At 41.6% G+C, this 21,333-nt stretch overlaps 2 protein-coding genes across 2 annotated transcripts in view; one reads left to right on the forward strand and one right to left on the reverse strand.

The window, feature by feature from the left end:
- Nucleotides 1-20,875, reverse strand: part of nt5dc1 (5'-nucleotidase domain containing 1) — a 98,223-nt gene extending 77,348 nt beyond the window's left edge. Inside the window, exons 1-6 of the mRNA XM_079255593.1 lie at nt 20,652-20,875; nt 11,439-11,530; nt 6,467-6,538; nt 6,268-6,377; nt 6,107-6,186; nt 5,934-6,015 (exon numbers count right to left, since the gene is read on the reverse strand). Coding sequence (XP_079111719.1) covers nt 5,934-6,015; nt 6,107-6,186; nt 6,268-6,377; nt 6,467-6,538; nt 11,439-11,530; nt 20,652-20,744 — 529 coding nt within the window. The 5' untranslated portion in view covers nt 20,745-20,875. The remainder of the gene's footprint in view (nt 1-5,933; nt 6,016-6,106; nt 6,187-6,267; nt 6,378-6,466; nt 6,539-11,438; nt 11,531-20,651) is intronic.
- Nucleotides 1,005-5,814, forward strand: col10a1b (collagen, type X, alpha 1b). Its single transcript, XM_079255248.1, has 3 exons — nt 1,005-1,110; nt 1,410-1,545; nt 3,400-5,814. Exons 2-3 carry the CDS (start codon nt 1,422-1,424, stop codon nt 5,253-5,255), a joined length of 1,980 nt encoding a protein of 659 aa, XP_079111374.1. The 5' UTR covers nt 1,005-1,110; nt 1,410-1,421; the 3' UTR covers nt 5,256-5,814.
- Nucleotides 20,876-21,333: the final 458 nt, after the last annotated feature.

Genomic DNA, 21,333 nt, shown 5'->3' on the forward strand with positions numbered 1-21,333 from the left:
AACAGTTGTAAAGCGCGGGATGCTACTGGGTAACCATGGCTACAGAAATTTGCCTAATGGAAGTCGCTGTGGCATCTAAATGACTCAGAAGCACAGAGTTTTAAAGTGGCAAAGTTATGTAGTACTTTAACTTATTAGGTCTTTATCCAGAGTTAATAACGTATGTTTTCTGGCATTCGTTATAAACACTGAATAAATGAGTAGAGACGTGCAGTACAGGCTGGATTCTGCAGCTTACAACTGTATGGGTGTTTATATCTTACTCCTGTGTGCAATAACAGCCAGCTGTTCCACTGACCTCCTCACAGGATGAAGAATCCCAGAACAAAACTCACTTCTGCCTCCTGGTGTCTGAAAGCTGCACTACACATCTCTGCACCAGTTCAGTAAAGACCAGAACGACACAAGAACTTTCCATCAGTTAAAAACTTAGTGAAACTATGTGGTTTTGAGCAAAACCAAATTAAAACAGGAAGTTTAACTCTGCTCGGTCATCAGCTGGTAGAAAAACAGCCAAAGACGCACCATGGACCAAGACATTTGGTCAGTGATTAGACACTTATAGATGCATGTCAAACGGATGTTTGTGCTGTTAAAGAAACTAAAAATTTAAAGTTAAGCCACCGTCGGTCAAATAAAAAAAAAAAAACAAGCAGACAAATGAAGAGTTACATAAAAGTTTAACAGGATATTTCTGCACGGCGACCATTCACTGATTTAACCTCCAACAGACAGAGCCAAACAGAAGCAGAGAAAATGTTAGCAAGGGGAATCTGACAGGACTCCCCTCCCTCCTGCTCCACACAGAGAGAGAACCAGATGGAGAAAGAGGAGACTGGGAGAGGACGGGCAACAGTCGCTCCAGTTTGATAGGCCTTGGGAAATGCCCCCCATCATTAAAGATGACATAGCAGGGACAGCCTTCCTCACGAACTAGATCCTCCAAGATGCTGGAGCTTGGTATAAATACTTTGATCCCGCTGCCTTGGGGAGCAGCAGCTGCCACTCAGACAGGCAGACGGATCCACCAACTAAGGATATACGAGCACAGTGCTGGGACTGAACCTTACCGACTCCCCCCAATTTTTCCTTGGAGCGTAAACCTTCACGGTAAGTGTGAGTGCATGAGGTAGGGGGTCAGGCCAGCCGCAGCATGGCTCTGACTGGGAGGATGGTTGGAGAGCTGACGGTTGCAGGGAGGTTACAGATGATGTACAAAAGCTGTGACTGATGACTTTATTTCCTCTAATTGGTTTTTGTTGTAAGAAAATCAAACCAGCTGAATATAAACAGACCAGATGGGATTTCTGCGATGGATGTTCAGCGATTTCATTCACTGTGTTGGTTTTTCAGCTGCTTTAGGAATAAATATCAGATATTGTCTTCATAATTGTGTTTTGCTTTTGCAGGTTTAGCTTCACATGATGGACTTGAGGGTACTGAGCGTCGTTCTTGTCCTCCTGGCCCTGGCCGAGGCGACCCCTGAACGCTATTATAACCCCAAAGTGAAGAAGGCTCCATACCAACCCCCCGTCAAGAGCCACCGTAAGTCCTTATTTTTACTTCAGCTATCACAATGAAGGGAAAAGAAGCTTCTTTCTTTGGTATAATGAATAAAACGAGGCAAAAATCATTTTCAGACTGCTGCAAAACCAATCTGAAAACACTTAGCAGCTGAACAACAGCTGGCGTGTGGCAGTATCTTGGAGTTTTTTGCATTTTTTGTCTTTTTAGCTAAATATAGAAAGCCTGAAAGCAAAGAAAATGATTATAAATGTATTTACTGTAAAGCTGCTGGGAAGACCCAAAGTTACCTCCCTCCATTACTGCTAACCCACTAAATAATAAATATTATTTACAGCAGAGCTTAAACTTTCATGAGTCGCTGTGATGTTTTATTGCTGCTGCAAAATTAAATATCTGAAAATCTTAAACTTGTCCAATTAGCTGTAACTTCAGGTCATTATCCTCATCATCATTATCATCATCATCCCTGAATTCACACAAGCAGGTTTATTTAGTGGCTGTGAGGTGCTGTGAAACTCTAAAAGACTTCTTGTGCAGTGCATAATTAAAGTCAGAGGCAGGGTGAGGTTAATTATTACAAAAAAAAGAGCAAAGAAGCAGTCATGATGGCAAACGGTACAAAATAATGTATTTTTAGCCCTGAAGATGACCTAATGTGGTTTAATTATGCACCTCTATGAAAGCAAAGAAAACAATGAGAGCTCATATTTGACAAATCTCCAAAACAGATGCTGCTAGCATGTTCCCGCCACGCCCTGCCAAACGGCCTTGTGGCACCAAAATCACAGCAGTTAAGAGAGAAAATTAAAAATAACAGCAGCTAAGTTCAAACAAGCAAATGTAAGAAACAAACCACAGCGAATTTACTGCAGCTTAACTCAGACACAGAAGCTGGAGTTTCCACTGCAAACAGTCTCACACAGAATGAGTGTTGAGCTTGTGGAACCTCACTGAGCATGCATGAGGACGCCACACCGTGTTTACAAGCCACGTGAAGTTTGAAGTTCAGGTCCTGGGTCGGTCCCCACGGCCAGTATCATCACCTCCTGTTTGTGGTGATGCTGACTGCCAAAACGTTGGTGTCTGGCACAAACATCCCATGTGGGGATTCAGGCACGGCCCTTATGTGGCTGGAAAATGACAGCCCTGTCAGAGCCTTTCCTTCACTAAACACCGTTTTAAAGAAGAAGCAAGAGCCGTTTGCCAGATTGACAAGTCCTCCTTCCTTGTCGTAACTATGATCTTACACTGGGATGCAATATTGTCACAAGTTCAACTGAATCAAAACATTTAGATTCTAGATGTTTGATTCCAGATTTGAGATTTTATTACGACAATTTGAAACAATAAATTGAGATAAAATCCGACAAAATGAGGAATAACACGCAGCCTCTTTTTTTAAAATTTTTTTACCTTTCTATTATCACTTACCATAATAGCAACCAGTCTTCCACTGGGATAGACATCACTGCACATTTACCTTTACATGTTTTTAAGGATATACTGACTTTGTGATGCAGAATATCTAATATAAACTAGTTTAGTGCAAAAGCACTGATTTGTCCTGTGATTTAAAATCTACACATCCAACATGAACGGCATCAAGATGATTAGGAAGTCAATGAGCTCATTATGTGGCAGGGAAATCTGGACTGGAGGCACAAAACAAGGCTGGTGTGTTGGTTCCTGTGTGAGCACCAGCTCAAATCAGTGCTCCTGTTAAGACTGGGAGTAAAGCACCAGCATATCACTGGGATGGTGTTTGAAGCCAGGTTGGGGTGAAAAACGGCGCCAAAGTTTGGGCTACACAACTGTTTGGTTTGTTGATCCTGGAATTGTTTAATCACTTCTTTTTCTGTTTTTATTTTTTAGCTGTTAAAGGACTGCCAGGTCCCCCAGGTTCTCCAGGTAAGCCAGGACCAATGGGGCCACCTGGACCTTCCGGAGCACAGGGCGTTGGACACACAGGACCAAGGGGCCCACCAGGACCTCCTGGAGCCCCTGGCCATTCCCAAGTAGGTAAACCTGGTACCCCAGGTGCTCCTGGAAAGTCAGGTGCTCCTGGTATTCCTGGAGACAGAGGTGCACCGGGTGCAACTGGAGCCATGGGTCCTCGAGGACCATCAGGTCCATCAGGAACCCCTGGACCTGCTGGACTTTCTGCTGTTGGAAAACCTGGACCATCTGGAATCCCTGGTGCGATGGGTCCAAGAGGAGAGCCCGGCTTGAAGGGACACCCTGGTATCCCTGGTATTCCTGGTCCCAAAGGAGAAAGAGGCATTGGTGTTCCTGGGGTACAAGGACCAGCAGGGCCAGTTGGACCAATGGGCCCAAGTGGTATGCCTGGCAAACCAGGAGTTGGCAACCCTGGTACCCCTGGATATCCTGGTGAACCCGGTAAGGCCGGCACACCAGGAAGAGATGGAGCTCCAGGGCCAGCAGGTCCACCAGGGTTGAAGGGTCATACTGGGCCTCAAGGTGTGGGAGCACCAGGAAAAGCAGGTCAGAATGGTACCCCAGGTACCCCAGGACCTATTGGGCCTAAGGGTCCACAGGGTCCTGCTGGCCAGCCAGGCTCTCCTGGCATGCCAGGTGTTGGGAAAACAGGTGAACCAGGAATTCCAGGAAGCAGAGGAGCCCCTGGTACTCCAGGAACCACTGGCCAGAAGGGAGAGCCTGGCCCAACTGGATATACTGGTCAGCCTGGTGGTCCAGGTCCTATTGGTCCAGCTGGTCCACAGGGTGCAAGAGGATTCCAGGGTGAGCCAGGTCCTGTCGGACCCAAAGGCGATATTGGAATGGTTGGTGCACCAGGGCCAAGAGGAACCAAAGGTGAGCAGGGAGCTCATGGTTTAACTGGAAAACCAGGCACTCCCGGGGCAGTAGGTCCTCCAGGAATCCCAGGTCATAATGGTGCTCAGGGTCCAAAGGGTTCACAAGGTGCTGCTGGCACCACAGGATCTCCTGGGGCAAATGGTCTGCCTGGACAAAAAGGACACACAGGTCCTCCTGGAGCACCAGGTAAAAGCGGCGAACCTGGAATGCCAGGACCTATGGGACCAATTGGTCCCTCTGGTCCAGCTGGTCTCCCTGGACACAAAGGCCATCCAGGTCCTCCAGGTATCCCTGGTCAACCTGGCCCAGTATCCAAAGGAGTTTCTGGTCCCATGGGTGCCCCTGGACTTCCAGGTGAGAGAGGTCAAGATGGTCTCCCTGGGCCTTCTGGTCCACCTGGTCCCCCTGGCCCTCCTGGACAGGTGGTCTACCACCATGAGAAGAGCATGCCAATGAAGGCCCCAGAGATTGTGGTGCCCCATGAAATGATGAAGGCTCCAGTGTCTGCCTTCAGTGCCATGCTGACCACCGCCTACCCTCCCGCTGGAACCCCTATTGTATTCAACCAGGTTCTGTACAACGGGGAAAACCATTACGACCCCCAAAGTGGCGTTTTCACCTGCCAGATCCCAGGCCTGTACTACTTTGCCTTCCATATTCACGTCAACGGTGCCAATGCACTGGTGGCCCTTTACCAAAATGACCACCCTCACGTCTTCATCTATGACGAGTACAATCAGGGCTTCCTAGACCAGATGGCAGGTAGCGCCGTCCTGATGCTGCATGCAGGGGACAGGGTGTACGTCCAGATCCCTGACGAGGAGAGCAGTGGTATATTTGCTGCAGACAACGTTCACTGTGGTTTCTCTGGGTTCCTTATTGCCTCAACGTGATTTCACAAACCCCAATAAATCTAACAAGCGTACAAAACATTGAACTACTCAGAGGAATAGATCAGTTTACAACATTCATAAATAATATTGTACTGCCTCATTCTTACCCTCAAATGTTTTCAATTTGCTAACAAATTAACTCGATTGACTGTGATGTTTATGCTGATTAAAGTTTTAGGAGTCAGATTAATCCCTTTACCCTGTCCACCCTGTGCCTTAGCAATTTTCAGAAACAAGGAACAATATTGTAAGATATCTTAAGTGGTGCTCTACAACTGCCTGGAACATTTACAACATGTTGTTTTGTTTGGTTTTTCTTTTCTTTTGTTTTTTTTTCTTTTATTATTTGTGTTTGTTCTTATCAATGTCTGTTGTCTAAGGGGTTTTCCTGTATTATACATACAAAACATTCACAAAACTGTTGTAATATATGTTATTAGAGATCATGACCTTCTCACAAGCACTTTGACCTCCAAAAAAACAAACAAAGGATGAGAAATTGAAACTGTTCTTTCTTTTTTAAACTATATCCCATTGGATGTGTTAAGTTATGTACCACTTACGGACCAAAACATGGAATAAAAGTTCGACTTTGAAAAATATCCCTGTCACATTGACTTTGTCCTGTTGTTTTATGAAGAATGAATACATTTTTAATAAAAATAACTGAATGCATACCTTTAAATGCAGATGTATTGTAGTTGTGGTCAATGGCAGCCACCATGTCTTTCCAAAAGTCAGAATTCACCTCATTCCCTCGCTGTTGGGAAAGACAAAACACAAGTTTCAGCTTTCCTGTAAAAAGTAGATGTATTGATATGAAATACAAAAAGTACTGCATGATATTTCACCTTGTGCAACATATCCACAACTCTTCCACAAAGCAGAGCTCCTGGCAGGTCAAAGTAATTGTCATAGAAATAGTATTTTGCTGCCAAAGAAAGACAAAGTCAATGAAATGTTAAAGGTAAAGGTGTGCTTTTGTCATACTGGTGCCATGCAGACATTATACCAGATCTTGTGAAGGAGGTACTGAGACTATTGAAATGCTTCCACTCCCTTTTTGGGCCATAATGTTTGATGATTTCTTCTGTGCTTAGGTCGCTGGTTCCGTGTGTGGCTCTGTTTCAGGAGAAAATAACAATGGCCATAAATCTAGGGCTGTTTTTCAACGAGCTGTGATCAAAAGGTTTAATGAAAGCAGAGTTTACCGTAAGACAGTTCCATCTTCGGCCAACTTCACGAGGTTTCCATCCTCCAGATCCACAACTAACCCTTTAAAACTGGACACAAAGCCAGAGTGTTGGAAAGAAACCAGTATAAACCAACAGCATCTCATACAAGGTCTGTGAACATGGTAGGAAGATCTGTCAGATGAGCTTGTCAACAGTAAGTCTAACACAGAGATGCAAACAGCCTGTAATAGTTTAGTTTAATTTAAACTTTACTTTTAGAGACCCGAGGCTAGCTAATGCTCCAATCTTTCAGCAAAGACCAAGAAAAAAGAAAGTTACAAGGAATACGAAGAGGAGTTCTGAGGAAAAGGCAGCAGATACATCTCTCTGATGGGAGAAAAGTGCTTTCTGACATCAGGAAGCTGGAATCCACTGGTCCAAATTTAACCAGATTAAAACTACAGTATGTGAGTTAAATTACTGCTGGATATAATAAAATCTTAGTTTTTATTTAGGTCCAAAGCCATTGCAGTAAAACACACCTGGATGTAACAAGAGATTACTTATTTAATGTTTCAGGAAGGTCCGGTAGATTGTTTTACTCATTCTACTTCTTTTTCACACTGGCTGATATAATTATAGAATACACAGTAGATACACTACTCACAAAAAGTTAGGGATATTTGGCTTTCAGGTGAAATTTATGGAAAATGCAATATGTTCATGCTACAGTGATATAATATCATAAAAGTAAGACATTTAAGTAGAAGGATGCACTACTGATTTCCTCATCTCAAAAAATTCATTCAACACAAAAGGTAACAACAATGGTAGTTACACCACAACAAAAAATTTGAACGTCTCAATATCTGGTCATGTGCCCTTGAGCATCAATTACAGCTTGACAACGACGTCTCATGCTGTTCACAAGGCAACTTATTGCCTGCTGAGGCATGGCATCCCACTCTTCTTGAAGGGCAGCCCTCAGGTTATTGAGGTTCTGGGGTGCAGGGTCTCGAGCCTCTACACGACGGCTCAGCTGATCCCACAGGTTTTCAATGGGATTCAGGTCTGGAGAGAGTGCAGGCCATTCCATTTGAGGTCCACCAGTCTCCAACAGCCGTTCCCTGATGATGCGGCCTCGATGAGCAGGAACATTGTCGTCCATGAAGATGAAATTAGGCCTGTGCTGTTCATGTAGGGGCACAATCACTGGATTAATGATGTTATTCAGGTAGTATGGGCTTGTCACTGTACCATTCACAAAGTGTAGGGCAGTTCTGTACCAAGTGGACACCCCTGCCCACACTGTAACACCGCCACCACCAAAAGCTCGCCTGGTGACAACAGTGGCTGATGCATAGCGCTCTCCCTGACGTCTCCAACATGGTTGCCGGCCATCATTTCTGCTCAGTGTGAATCGACTTTCATCAGAGAACAGCACTGAGGCCCACTGGTTCCTCGTCCAGCGTAAATGCTCCCTGGCCCATGCAAGACGATGATGCCTGTGCCTGGTGGTGTGGTCAGGTACCCGTGCAGGTCGTCTAGCACGCAGACCACGCTGATGGAAACGGTTTGGAATGGTCTGACGTGACACTTGGGTGCCTCTCACCTCTCTTAAACGTGCCTGGAGTTGAGTGGCATTCATCATCCGGTTTCTCAGGGCAGTGTTCACAATGTAGCGGTCATCAGCACGGGATGTGGCCAAAGGACGTCCACTTCTAGGCCTTTCTGTGACTCTTCCAGTCTCTCCATATCTCTGTTGCAACCTGCTGATGACACTCTGTGACACTCCAAGCTCAGTGGCCACTTCTGTCTGAGAACGTCCTGTTTGAAGCATCGCAATGGCAAGGGACTGTTGTTCCATTGTTAGGTGTCGTCTTGGTCTCATGATGTCAAAATGTGAACAGCATGATGAGGACAACTGTTTAAACACCAGCTCTAATTGAACCAGGACATTTATTGGTCAATTCAAGGATCACACACCTGCTGTGATTTTTGCCGTTAAGCTCCTTGTTAGAGAACGGCAACTTGTGCAAAATTTATTGAAACATTTAACAGTTGGACATGTGCATTTAAAAGCTTAGAGAAGATCACATTAAGTTCACCTGTACAGGTTTGAATGCATTTTAGGCTTGTTGTGAAATTTCACCCAAAAGCTGAATATCCCTAACTTTTTGTGAATAGTGTATGTCTACAATTAGCCATTAAACACCCCCAAACAAAGATGTTTCCACACATACAGTGTGTCCTCTTACTGCATGTCCTGAATAATATTTCATTACATATTCATATACTGACAAACCATGTCTGCCATCTGGTTCAGGTGGGAGGAAACCAGTAGAAACTCAGGGTTTCTGGGTAACCTGCCAGCGAGCAGGTTGGCTTCACTGTCAGTTGCCATGGTGATAGACTCAGAATAATAACAACAACAATAACAATAACGATAATGATAATAACAATAACAATATTATTATTATTATTATTATTATTATTATTATTATTAATAATAATAATAATTTTTACATGGGATATGAGGCTCTGTATTTTTTGCAACTCTAGGTTTACAACGTTTTAGCTCGCAGGGAGCAGCTGGGGGGTTGAAAAAGTGGTTGACCCCTGTTGGCACGCCAGAGGCATGAATCCTGGTCCTCCAGAACCAGAATCTTCCCCTGGAACCACCCTGCCAACACTCCCACGAGGAGTTAGCCATTAAGAGTGCTTCAGGCTCAGGCTAAGATACTGACACATAACCAGCTTTCTGGGAGTGGCCCCTGGTCCCTGGTGTGGCAAGAGACCCAGCACAGACCTTAAAGAGAACCACTTACATCCACTTTAAGAAATGTTTTGCATATTTCTTCTATCTTGACTCAATGATATATGATTTGCTCTGTAGATTAAAATGTACAGAAGCTTCAGTGTAACTTAGAGGGAAAATGTCCCACAACCAATCAATCCTTTGGGAGACGATGCAGGTTTACATCGAGCTGCAGCCGTGTCTGAGTCACTTAAAAACACGATAAAAAGCAGCTCTGCCCTCGTAATGAGGCTGGATGTTCTTTTAAAGTCATTTCAGTCTCTTCTGCAGACTGCTTGTCTGACTGCTGCCTGCAGAGACGCTGCACACACACCTGCTCTTCTTCTTCCTCATTCATGACGCTTTCCGGAAGGAAGGAAGGAGATCTCAGGTGGTAATTACCATGATTACGACTGTGGTTATTACACTGAATAAACCTGCAGGAGGTTTCTTTTACTCGGAAAAGCAATGAAAAAAGAAATGAATGAGGAAATCTATACTTGTGGTTAATAAAGGCATAAAATATGAGTCATGCTGTAAACTGTGGCGAACCTTTCAACCACTTCACTTCAGGAAGGAGGAGTGTGTATGGTTAGAGTGTGTGTCCTGCTGGACAGAATAAACCACTTACATATATTTTATAGCTCAGTTAATGTCAGATAAATGCTCCGGTTTGAAAAGCTTATGGCAAGAACCCACACCGAGGAAGTTCACAGTTTTCTACTTGAAAAAAGATATGATATGCTTTTATTATTACAGCCAAACATATTTTACACATTTAATGACATTTTATACATTTTTCTTTAGTTTTTCAGTTCTTTTATTTGATTAAAAAAAAAAAATGTAGATATTAGTTTTCTGATCAGCAGACAGTGTGGCTTGTAAATTTGTGAAGTTATCAGCCAAACAGAGTGAATTTTAATTCAGCTGAATGAATTTAATGCTGAGTTTTTCTTAAAGGGACATTCTGAAACATTTTCTGTTGTTTGCTGCATTTATGTTATCATTGGTGTTATTAAGACCTCCAATAACAATCTGACACATTCTAGGCCAACAATTTAGATTTATTCCCACATATGAGGGGTAAGCATAGATTGTATATAAAAGATGGGCGGAGCCTCCGTGACCTCACCCGTAGGTTTCTGAAGAGCTGAATTGAAGCTCGGTGGGCGGTTCCTACCATCACCATCTTGGCAGGAGCATGCGCGTTGTCTCACCCGGAAAATACAAATATGGGCAAAGAGGTGGAGCTGAGAGGGGGGCTGTGAGCGTCATGGTGGATGATTGACATCGAGTGAACCCTGAGCTTTCTGTAGCAAAAAGCTAACCGAGCTAACCTGGAGATAACAGGAGCTAACCAGCTAACGGAGGTAAGCGGGATAAAGCTAAGTCACGTTGTTAACCGGCTAAAAACTGTGGTTGTTCTACGTTCTTCTGACTTGAAGCGGGAGATCGGGTACCTGTCAATCAAAAGGACACGCCAATAAATATGCCAAATTTAGAGATTAAACTACTTTTTAAACAAACAAGTGAGAAAAACATTCACTCCCCCCACAGTTGTCATGAAGGTAAACCTGACCTATTAAACCAAAAATGGATTTTTGAACCAGGCTGTAAACATGTTTATTCCTGCTGTAAACATGTTTATTCCTGCTGTAAACATGTTTATTTCTGCTGTGAAGTTGGTCTTTTTAACATGGGAGTCTATGGGAATTTGCTCTGTTTTGGAGCCCCTAGTGGATGAAGGGGGAACTGCAGTTTTATACACTTCCACATCGGCTTCACTTTTAACCGCTGCAGGTTACTGCTTGGATTGGCTGCATGCTGTGCATGGCTGCATCAAACTAAAGTCCCGCCTCTTGATGCCTGATGCGTGACCTTTTCGCCGCCAGCCCAAACGACTGGAGGTTTTTATTTCTACCCATCAAACTGAGTTTTAACAAACATCTGGCAGGTTTTCTGTTTTTCCATCAGCAGAGTGACGCCATTATTATTCTCCTCTTTTCTTTGCCAATCTGTGACCTCCATTATTTGTGTTTTGTGACAGGAAGGGACAAACTTGTGAAGAGAAGACCAGGTTGAAGATACAGAGTGACATCTAGTGGGAATAATTGTTATTATTTATGAAGCGATGCCTTCCTGCTGTTTAAAGGCTCATCAGCTTAATTTATTCTGTGCACTTCTGAAATGTTTCTGTTGCTGCAGACTCACCAGAAATCCCAGGTAGCAGGAGTCAAGTTCAGCAAGTCCTTGTCGTATCCTTTATACTCCACCAGGTAGCGGGTAAAACTCTCGTAGATGAGCTGCAAATACAAAATGTCACAAAGAGGATCAATAATTGATATAATCTTGCTCAAATAATTATATAAAATGTTTAGAAATTTAAATTTCTCTTGTATAAATGGAAAAATATTCATTAAATGACCATATAAATTTAAACTGTGTGTTTCATTTTATCTAAAAATATGTTATTTTATCATGAAAATATTTTAAACAGAATTTTTAATTTAGCTACAAGGCTAAAAAGACAATAATACTGAATGAAATAAATATTGAGCAATCATAACTGATTAGTATCATATCACCCAGCTCTACGTACCTCTGAGTTAATACAAAATGTCTGGTTTGTTTTCATTTCTGACACTTTTAGGCAGTAAAACTGAATAAAAAAATTAAATAAAGTGTGATCCTTCCAGGTCACATGGTCATTGTGTGAACGACCAGGTGTGTGCATTTATTTGATTCTTAAACTTTTCATTGTTGTTATGAACAAGTGAAACTTGATTTGATCATATTATGGCGTGGAGAAGCAGGAGATTCTCTGAAAAGTAACACAGCAGTAAATCATTGTGAAATAAAAATACAGATTATTAAATATAAGCCAAGCCATCTTTATTTATTAAGGCACTTTACAACAGAAACCACTAAACAAAGTGCTAAAATAACGAAAATATTAAACATTAAAAGTAAAATACAAAGAGAAATAGTAACAAATACAAACAATAAAAGAACAATACAAATAAAGTAAGTAAAAATAAGAAATATAATTTGAAATTCAACAATTGTCTCGTACAAAACAGATAAGTTTGCAAAGTGTTTTAAACTAAAACATAAAAGGAATTGTAAATTAAAATATTAATTAAATACTGTGATTTGTAAATGTATCTTCAAATACTACTTTGAAAAATACAAATACATAACACATTTCTAATTTACTTAGAAATACCTTTTCATTCTTATAGTTAAAAATGTGTTTCCAATATTCATTCCTGTTTATTATTTCACTTTAGAATGTAAAATTACAAAACACTTTGCAAATGGATACATTTTGTATGAATTAATGGTTAAATTTGAAATTATATGTATCAATCTATATTTTTATTTTACAATTATTTACTTCTAATGAAAATGCTGTATAGTGCTTTTTTATAGTCATGATGATTATATTATATTATATTATATTATATTATATTATATTATATTATATTATATCATATATTTTTCTGGACCAACACCGCTTTTAAGCACAATATTTTATCTCTATTTTATTTGACATTTTATTTCCTTGAGTGTAATTTTTAAAAAATAATCTTATTTTTATTTGTGAACTATTTTTTTTATAATTAAAATTATTTTAATTACATTAAATAATTTGTTTTTATTAGTTTTAATTAGCAAAAAAATATGAATGCACCCTTTTAAATGTTGGGATTTTCCTCTAAAGGCCCAGAAATGCCATAAAGTAAAGTTTGGGAAACATTACAGTAAGATAACTAATATCAAACTGACTGGAGTTGATATGTATTATTAGTAGATATGTATTTTGAAGCGACTTCCACAGTTGCTACTGAGGCGACGACTGGGTTCGGTCTATTTGTTTGACGCGCTGTTGGTGGTTCCCATTAAAGGTCGCAGATATAGAAAAAAAAAAAAGGTTGCAGATATCGAGGATTTATTTATTGAAACTGTTAGAAATACTGCCTGATGATCAGGTACGATGTTATTTCACCAGCATAATATGTCACAGTGTGCAACGTCAAATGTGTATCTAGAGCGGTCAACAAAAATTACAGCTTCCCAGCCCTCCTCTCTAGCAAAACCCCGAGTGACTGGCTGACAGTGCCCTTTTAACTCCTCAGCCCTATACCGATCCACATCCACGTGACCCCAGTTCATATCACCATGACAACAATATAACATCAACCATCCACCAGTGATAATTCCCACCATAAACTACATTTATGATGTCACATAATAATCAACCATATTAAAACAAATAGGAGACATAAATACATGCAAAAAAAACACAACAACAAACCAAAATCATTAAGCAATCTATCATTATTACCCCATGAGATCATTTAACTAAATTTAGAGTCCATCTTCTTATCGAAGAAAACATGTTAATAACAACAAAAAAGAGTCCAGACACAGTCAAAGTCTGACCATATAAAGTCCAAAAGTTCAACTGTTATCTGCTTCCTGCAGCAAACACAGTTTTGTGATGGGTCGGTGCAGGCAGCTGGTCTGAGTCTTGATACGAACTCGACGAACAAATCCTCTTCAATCTGGAAAAGTGTCCATCACTCGTCCCATTGGCCACGAGTAACGAGGTGCAGAATGGTCCATGATAAGAACAAGATCTCCCACGGCGAGGTTCCTCTTCACTCCTGTCCAACGCTGACGCTCCTGTTGTTCCAGTAGATATTCCTTTACCCATCTTTTCCAAAACAAGTCAGACATGTATTGGACTTGTTTCCACCTCCTGTGTGTGTACACATCTGTGGGTTGGAATACTCCTGGTGGAACAGATGGTGAGGTCTTTAACAGAAGAAGGTGATTCAGAGTTAAAGCTGGTCATTTGGATCCAAGGAGGCTTTAGTTATTGGTCGGCTGTTGAGGATGGCTTCAACCTCACACAGGACCGTATGAAGACTCTCTTCATCCAGATTTTGCACTTTCAAAAGGGAATTAAGCACCTTTCGAATTGACCTAATCAATCATTCCCAAGTTCCCAAGTTCCTGATTTTATGCTCCATTGCACACCCAGAACTCTCTCTAAGACAGGTGAATCCAGCTCCATGTTCAGCTCCTCCACCTTTAGCTTTGTGGCTTTCTGGGATGTCTTTCAGCACTTCAGGTCTGTTGCTCATCCACTTGGTTAAAGAAAATCCTCCCTTAGAGCACAGAGAGACCAACTCTTGACATAATGAAACTGCTTCCTCCTCCGTTGCTACTGATACAAGACAATCATCTACATAAAAACAGAGCAATAGTTTATTCACAGTTTCCTCACTGCAAAGATGTCCAAAGTCCTTAGCACACTTTCTGAGTGCGAAGTTAGCACAACTAGGTGATGATGTTGCACCAAACAGATGTACTCTCATCCGATACTCAGATGGTGGTTGTTCCACATCACCCTTTGGCCACCATAGGAACCTCAACAGCTCTGCATCATTGGGTGGGACCAAAACTTGATGGAACATCGACTCAATAATCACCCATGATGACAACAGGCTCCTTCCTGAATCGTGTGATGACTCCTATTAGTGAACTAGTGAGATCAGGTCCCTGCAGAAGTTGGGTGTTCAAAGAGGTACCCTGGTAACTAGCTCCACAGTCAAACACGACCCTGATTTTTCCTTTGGTGGGATGGTAAACATCATGGTGTGGTATATACCACACTTTGCCATCACTACGATCCAGCTCTTCATCAGGCACCTTCTCTGCATAACCTTTAGCCAAAAGATCATTCATGAATGTGATGTATTCAGAACAAAATAGTGCATCCCTCTGAAACCTCCTTTTCAGAAGGCTTAAACGTTGTTGAACAACCTTTTTGTTATTTGGCATATTGATGGGAGAATTCCGTATAGGTAATGCAATCTGGAAATGTCCATTCACCTGTCTGGCAGAGTTCCAGAAATCTCTGATCTTCTCTTGACATTCCAGGCTGCTCATCAATTTTGCTTTCTGGAAAGTCATTTTTAAACTTTTGCTGCCAAAGCTCATCCAAATTGGCAACAGAAACTCTATTGACTGTTATGCATGGCTTATCCTGATTAATGGTCTTTCCACAGTTTCCTGAAAGTGGTCCATTGACTGTCCAACCCAGTCTATTCCTTACTGCATATGGTCCACCATCAACACTGCACACCACCTCTAATGGCTCCAGAGCCCTGGGGATATTAGTTCCAATTAGAAGTTCAATTCCTGCATTGATTTGAGGCAAATTGATGTGTTTTAGATGTGGCCATTTCTTAATATCCTCTTTTGTTGTTATATTTCCTGGATGAACAGGCATGGATTCCTGCGTGTAGACCTTTGGCAGCTCCAGAAACTCATCTCCGACAAGTGCTGCTACTTCCAGTCCCAACACTGTGTTACTGCTCACAACTCTTTCTTGTCCCATGGTTCTAAGGAGAATATTTCCTTTCCTTCCCACTAGATGTAGCTTGTGCATCAGGCCTTCAGTGCAAAAAACTGCTGCGCTCCCCTGGTCCAAGAAGGCATATGTTGTTATAATTTTGTTACCTTTCTTTGACTTTACTTGGACGGGTACAATAGGCAGTTTACATTCCTGGTCTCCAGCCCCCGTAAGACCACTTGACATCAACGTGCTGTCCACATGTGGCTGTGTGTTCCTATCAGTCTGTTCCAATGATGCATTTTCTTTATGGAGAATAGTGGGATGCTTCCGGCTACACTTGGAACAGGAAATCCTTTTGCGACAATCTTTACTGATGTGTCCTATACACAAACAGCCGAAACAGATGCCATTTCCTTTTAAGAAGGTTATCTTCTTCTCGTGTGCCATTCTTCCCAACTGTGCACATACATCCAGCAGGTGTCCTCCTCCACAACAAATGCACATTTTTCTTCCAGTTTGACTGGTCTCCTTTTCCCTTTTCACAGACTGAGATTTGTTCTCCACAGTTTGCACACTGGTGGCAAAGCTAGTTCCTCTATTTCCTGGCCGATTCTGGAATTTAGTTTTATTCATTCCTTTAGTTGGTGATGAAGAAGGACAATCTTGTATATCACCGAACACAGGATGTCAGAATCCTTATTTGTTTTTCAATGAAATATGTAATGTCTGTAAATTTGGCTCTTCTTTGGTGTTTCTACTGTAGTTCACAGATGTGACTCCTCCATCGGTCTCTGAATTTATATGGAAGTTTTTTAATGATGTTAACCATGTTGGATGGCATGTCCAAGTCGTGAAGATACTGCACGTCCTCCATAGCATTACAGCATCCTCTGAGGAAGAGACTGTAGTTCTGAAGAGCTTTTACATCCTGTCTTTATCTGAGGCCATGAAAGAGCTTTGTCCATATAAGCGGCTGCCACCTTCTGTTCGTTGCCATAGTGTTCCTTTAACAACAATTTTGCTTTGAAATAGCCACGATCTGGGTTTATGTGTTGACAGCTCCTTACCAATTCCTTTGCATGGCCTTTTGTATGTTGTTCCAGAAAATATAAACGATCACAGTTGTTGTTTGTGTTGTGCTCAACTCCATTCTCAAAAGCTTTAATAAATGAATGATAATGAAGTGCATCTCCATCAAACATTGGAATTTCTCTTTTTGGAAGCACTGAAAGTCCTTGCTGTTGGATCAAGAGTGCTGTTATTTCGTTTTGTTTCCTCATGACTCCAATGACATCACCTTGTGGTTCCAGCTGTGCACCAGCATCTGCATGAAATTTATTTTGTCCATGTTGATCAGGTGAGATTGGATGAATTGCAGAATATGAATGAGGATGATTATTTGAAGGAAATTAAGTCCTCACTGGTTCTTGTTTGCTTTTCTGTTTGGCTCCAAGATTAATTTCAGCAGTAGTTGCTGTACTTTGATTTGGACGAAGGAGAGGGATGAATTCATTTGCGTTGGCATTGAGTGGCTGTTTCACTTGTTCCTTTCCAAGGTAGGAATTCATTCCGTCTGAAACCTTTGATGATCCTTTCCTGCTTATTGTGCTTTGAGTTTTAAAGACATTAAGTTTTGCCATTTTTTTCAGCTATTTCAGCATCCAGTTGTAGCTTTTCCTTTCTTTTCGCTCTTCCTCTTCTTCAAGTGCATGTTTTTCATTCAGAAGTGTCTGCTTAATGGTTAAAGCTGCCAACTCACCTTCAGCCACCAGACGAGCAGAAGATGTTGAGGATCTTGATGAAGAAGTTTTATAGCTTCCAACATTTGAAACACTGTCGCTTGGCTTGATATCATCCTCCTTTTCTATTGCTGACTTTGATGGGAAATTTGTTGCACTTCTTTCTTGATCCAGTTGCTGTATAGAAACAGCTGGGTTTTGTTCCTGTTCACTTATCCAGTTTTCAGTGTCCTTTAAAAATGCATTGCTGTATTTCATGATACTTGAAAACCATTCTTCTTGTTTTGTGATTTCCTCCTCAGGCATCAAAAGCAGCGATTCATTGTGTAAAACAGAGGCCTTCTCACAGAAAACCTTTAAATCCCCCGTGTTCTGTTTTATTTCTGCAAGATTTTCATTTTCTTTCATGAGTTCTTTCATTTTTGGTATTAATCCTTTAATTTTATTGACAACACTTTTGCGGTCATCTTTTAAATTTGCAGTTTTATTTAACAAAGCCTTTTCAGTGAGTTTGCTTTCCCTCTTTTCCACATAGTCCACGTCAGCAGACAGGGCCGCACCACACCGAGGTAAAGTTAGTTTGATGTTTGATATTCAACAGATATTCGGACACCCGGTCTCCCGACCCGAAGCCACCTCGTCGTGGGGTTAAGATGCACGATGCAACGGTCTTCTCAACTTCATACCTTCCATCTATATTCGAACACCCAGTCTCCTCATAATGAATTGCCGACCCTAAGCTGCTTTGTTGTTGGGTTGTGACAGCAAATTTCACCGCAGCGATCTTCATCCACCGGCGGATAGTTAGGGACAGTCAACAAATTAACCATAGCAGAATTTAAACATAACTATCTCCGCAACCACAGGGGGTTTGAATGTCAAAACAATTTTAAACAGTTTACGATTTATCTGTGAGTGCTACACTGCCTTTATTTTCGCCATTTTCATCTAGTCCTATTTTATATGAATTTTTAATTAATTCAAACATCAATAGGTTTTTACTCACATGACTTACACACCTAAAATCACTGCCTAATTACTAGTCCAGTCCTGCCACACATTGCACAGCCTTTATTTTCCTCATTTTCGTCTTGTGGGATTTTATATGAATTTTTTAAATATTTTAAAGTTCAATAGCTTTTTAGTCATGTGACCTACACATCTCAAAACACTGCCTAATTGCTCATCCAGTTCTGCCACATGTTGCACAGCTTTTATTTTCTCTATTTTCATCTTGTGATATTTATTGTGAATTTTACATCCCCAACCCCCATAGAAAATTCATATGAAATACCACAAGATGTAAACGAGGAAAATAAAGGTGGTGCAACATGTGGTAGGACTAGCTGAGCAATTAGGTAGTGATTTGAGGTGTGTAAGTCACATGACTAAAAAGCTATTGAACTTTAAAATCTTAAAAAATTCACAATAAATATTATGAGATGAAAATAGAGAAAATAAAGGCTGTGTAACATGAGGTAGGACTAGCTGAGCAATTAAGTAGTGATTTGAGGTGTGTAGATCACATGATTAAAAAGCTATTGAACTTTAAAATATAAAAAAAAAAATCATATAAAATAACCCGAGATAAAAATGGAAAAAATAAAGACTGTGCAACATGTAGCAGGACTAGCTGCACCATTTGACATTGTTTGGACATGTGTAGGTCACATGACTAAAAAGCTATTGAACTTTGAAATATTAAATAATTCCCATAAAATACTACAAGATGAAAATGAGGAAAATAAAGGCTGTGCAACATGTGGTAGGACTAGCTGAGCAATTAAGTAGTGATTTGAGGTGTGTAGATCACATGACTAAAAAGCTATTGAACTTTAAAATATTAAAAAAAAATCATATAAAATAACCTGAGATAAAAATGGAAAAAGTAAAGACTGTGCAACATGTAGCAGGACTAGCTGAACCATTTGACATTGTTTGGACATGTGTAGGTCACATGACTAAAAAGCTATTGAACTTTGAAATATTAGATAATTCATATAAAATACAAGAAGATGGAAATAGAGATAGTAAAGGCTGTGCAACATGTGGCTGGACTAGCTGAACCATTTGGCAGTGTTTGAAATGTGTAGGTCACATGACTAAAAAAGCAGCTTAGGGTCGGCAATTCATTACGAGGAGACTGGGTGTTCGAATATAGATGGAAGGTATGAAGTTGAGAATACCGTTGCATCGTTTATCTTAACCCCACGACGAGGTGGCTTCGGGTCGGGAGACTGGGTGTCCGAATATCTGTTGAATATCAAACATCAAACTAACTTTACCTCGGTCCGCACCACCACCTATTTGACGCATGATTCCTTTGTTTTATCTTCTTTTCCTCTTAAGTTTTCATTAAACAATTGCATCCCCTGTGGGCAACAACACTCATAATTCCATTCAACAGAGCGGCATCTTTATTGTCCTTTAAACATCATCCAAGCAGCGCATTTAAAGAGGCGAAGTGCGGAGTTTAATCATAGAGCGCAGTCAGCGCAAAACATCGAGCAGCTTATCCAACATTCGTACCTTTATTCTCCCCCGGAGATACTCCGTAGTTTAACGATATGTGGCTTGCTTTTCACACAGTCTGACACAGACTTCCACAGGTAGGCTTACCTGCGCTCCTTATGAAGATGTCGGGTGTGGCCGCTTTACGCGCGCTCTCCTTCAGATCCGCACTTACTTGGCGTCTTCCTGGTTTCTGTGATCTGATGCTGCTTGCCGATCCACATCCACGTGACCCCAATTCATATCACCATGACAACAATATAACATCAACCATCCACCAGTGATAATTCCCACCATAAACTACATTTATGGCTCATACATATTTATTAGGTGCAGCCATGCTTTTCTTTACCTGAACTTACAAGAATGAGTAGAAAACACATCTTAAAGAATCTGTTTACATGTCATTCTAATGAAGAGCTGAAATTTGTGACATGAAACCTGCATGAATGAAGAGCAGCGGCTCCAACAGGTTGAAGACAAACTAAGACAAGTTGTTCACAGGACAAACTGACTGGACTGGGGAAACACGGATGGATGCTTCACGCCCCGCACTGAACTGAAAGCAACCAGATGTGAGCTGCAGGCCTGGTCTGCAGAGTCGCGCGCTCTTCACGGTGAGGATGAGAATGTCACGCGGCCTCAGATCAGCATCATCCTGTGAGTCATGCAGCGTGACTGCAGCCTGCTTCCCCACATCCAGACACACACAGACCCAATGCGCATTTTCACCAGGAACGCGGCGCGGACAAGTACCGCTCGCGTTTTTCGCGTCCGCAGCACGCGCTGACCGCGCTCACTCACCCTGGAGGTCTCCTTCAGATGGTACCGACAGAGCGTGTGGTCCAGGTCGAAGCCCACAACATCACAGTCCGACAGGCTGAAGTATTCACTCATGGTCGCTGATGCTGGGAGAAGCGCTCGTGAGCAGAAACTCGCGCGCGGCGGCGCGGTGCAGCGGCGCTCCGGAACGGCTCAGCTCGACCTTCGCTCGCGGAACCGCTAAAACAACAATGACCACACACCGAAACCGGAGCGCCGGCAGCGGAACGGTCACGTCGATAAGTTTCCTGCTCGCAAGCAGAAGCAGAAACTCCCGCGAGCCAGAAGATGGCAGCAGAGAAGCGAAAACGGACGACGCTTCCGCGTCTTCTTCTTCTCCTCCGTTTATTTCAGCCACCTCGACGCAACTAGACGCACTGCTGCCATCTACCGTCTGGCGCACACAGGGGCGCCAGCAGGAAAAAAAAAGCTTTTCATGGGAATAATAAGAAAGATCTAGGGCTGTGTTTAAAACTTTATGGGGCAAGTGACTATTTTTTATCACTTTGTTTCCTTTCATATTCAGCGTGAAACGTTTTTTTTTTTGTTTGTTTGTTTATGTGACAACAGTATAGGGTATTGGTTCACTTTTCAATTTTAGCTTAAAATTTCCAATTTGAAGGTATTTCTTTGCATGCCCTGTAAAGGGTTAAATCACAGTGCA

Source organism: Telmatherina bonti (assembly GCF_933228915.1).
Source record: "Telmatherina bonti genome assembly, chromosome: 16".
In the NCBI taxonomy this organism is placed as follows: Eukaryota; Metazoa; Chordata; class Actinopteri; order Atheriniformes; family Telmatherinidae; genus Telmatherina; species Telmatherina bonti.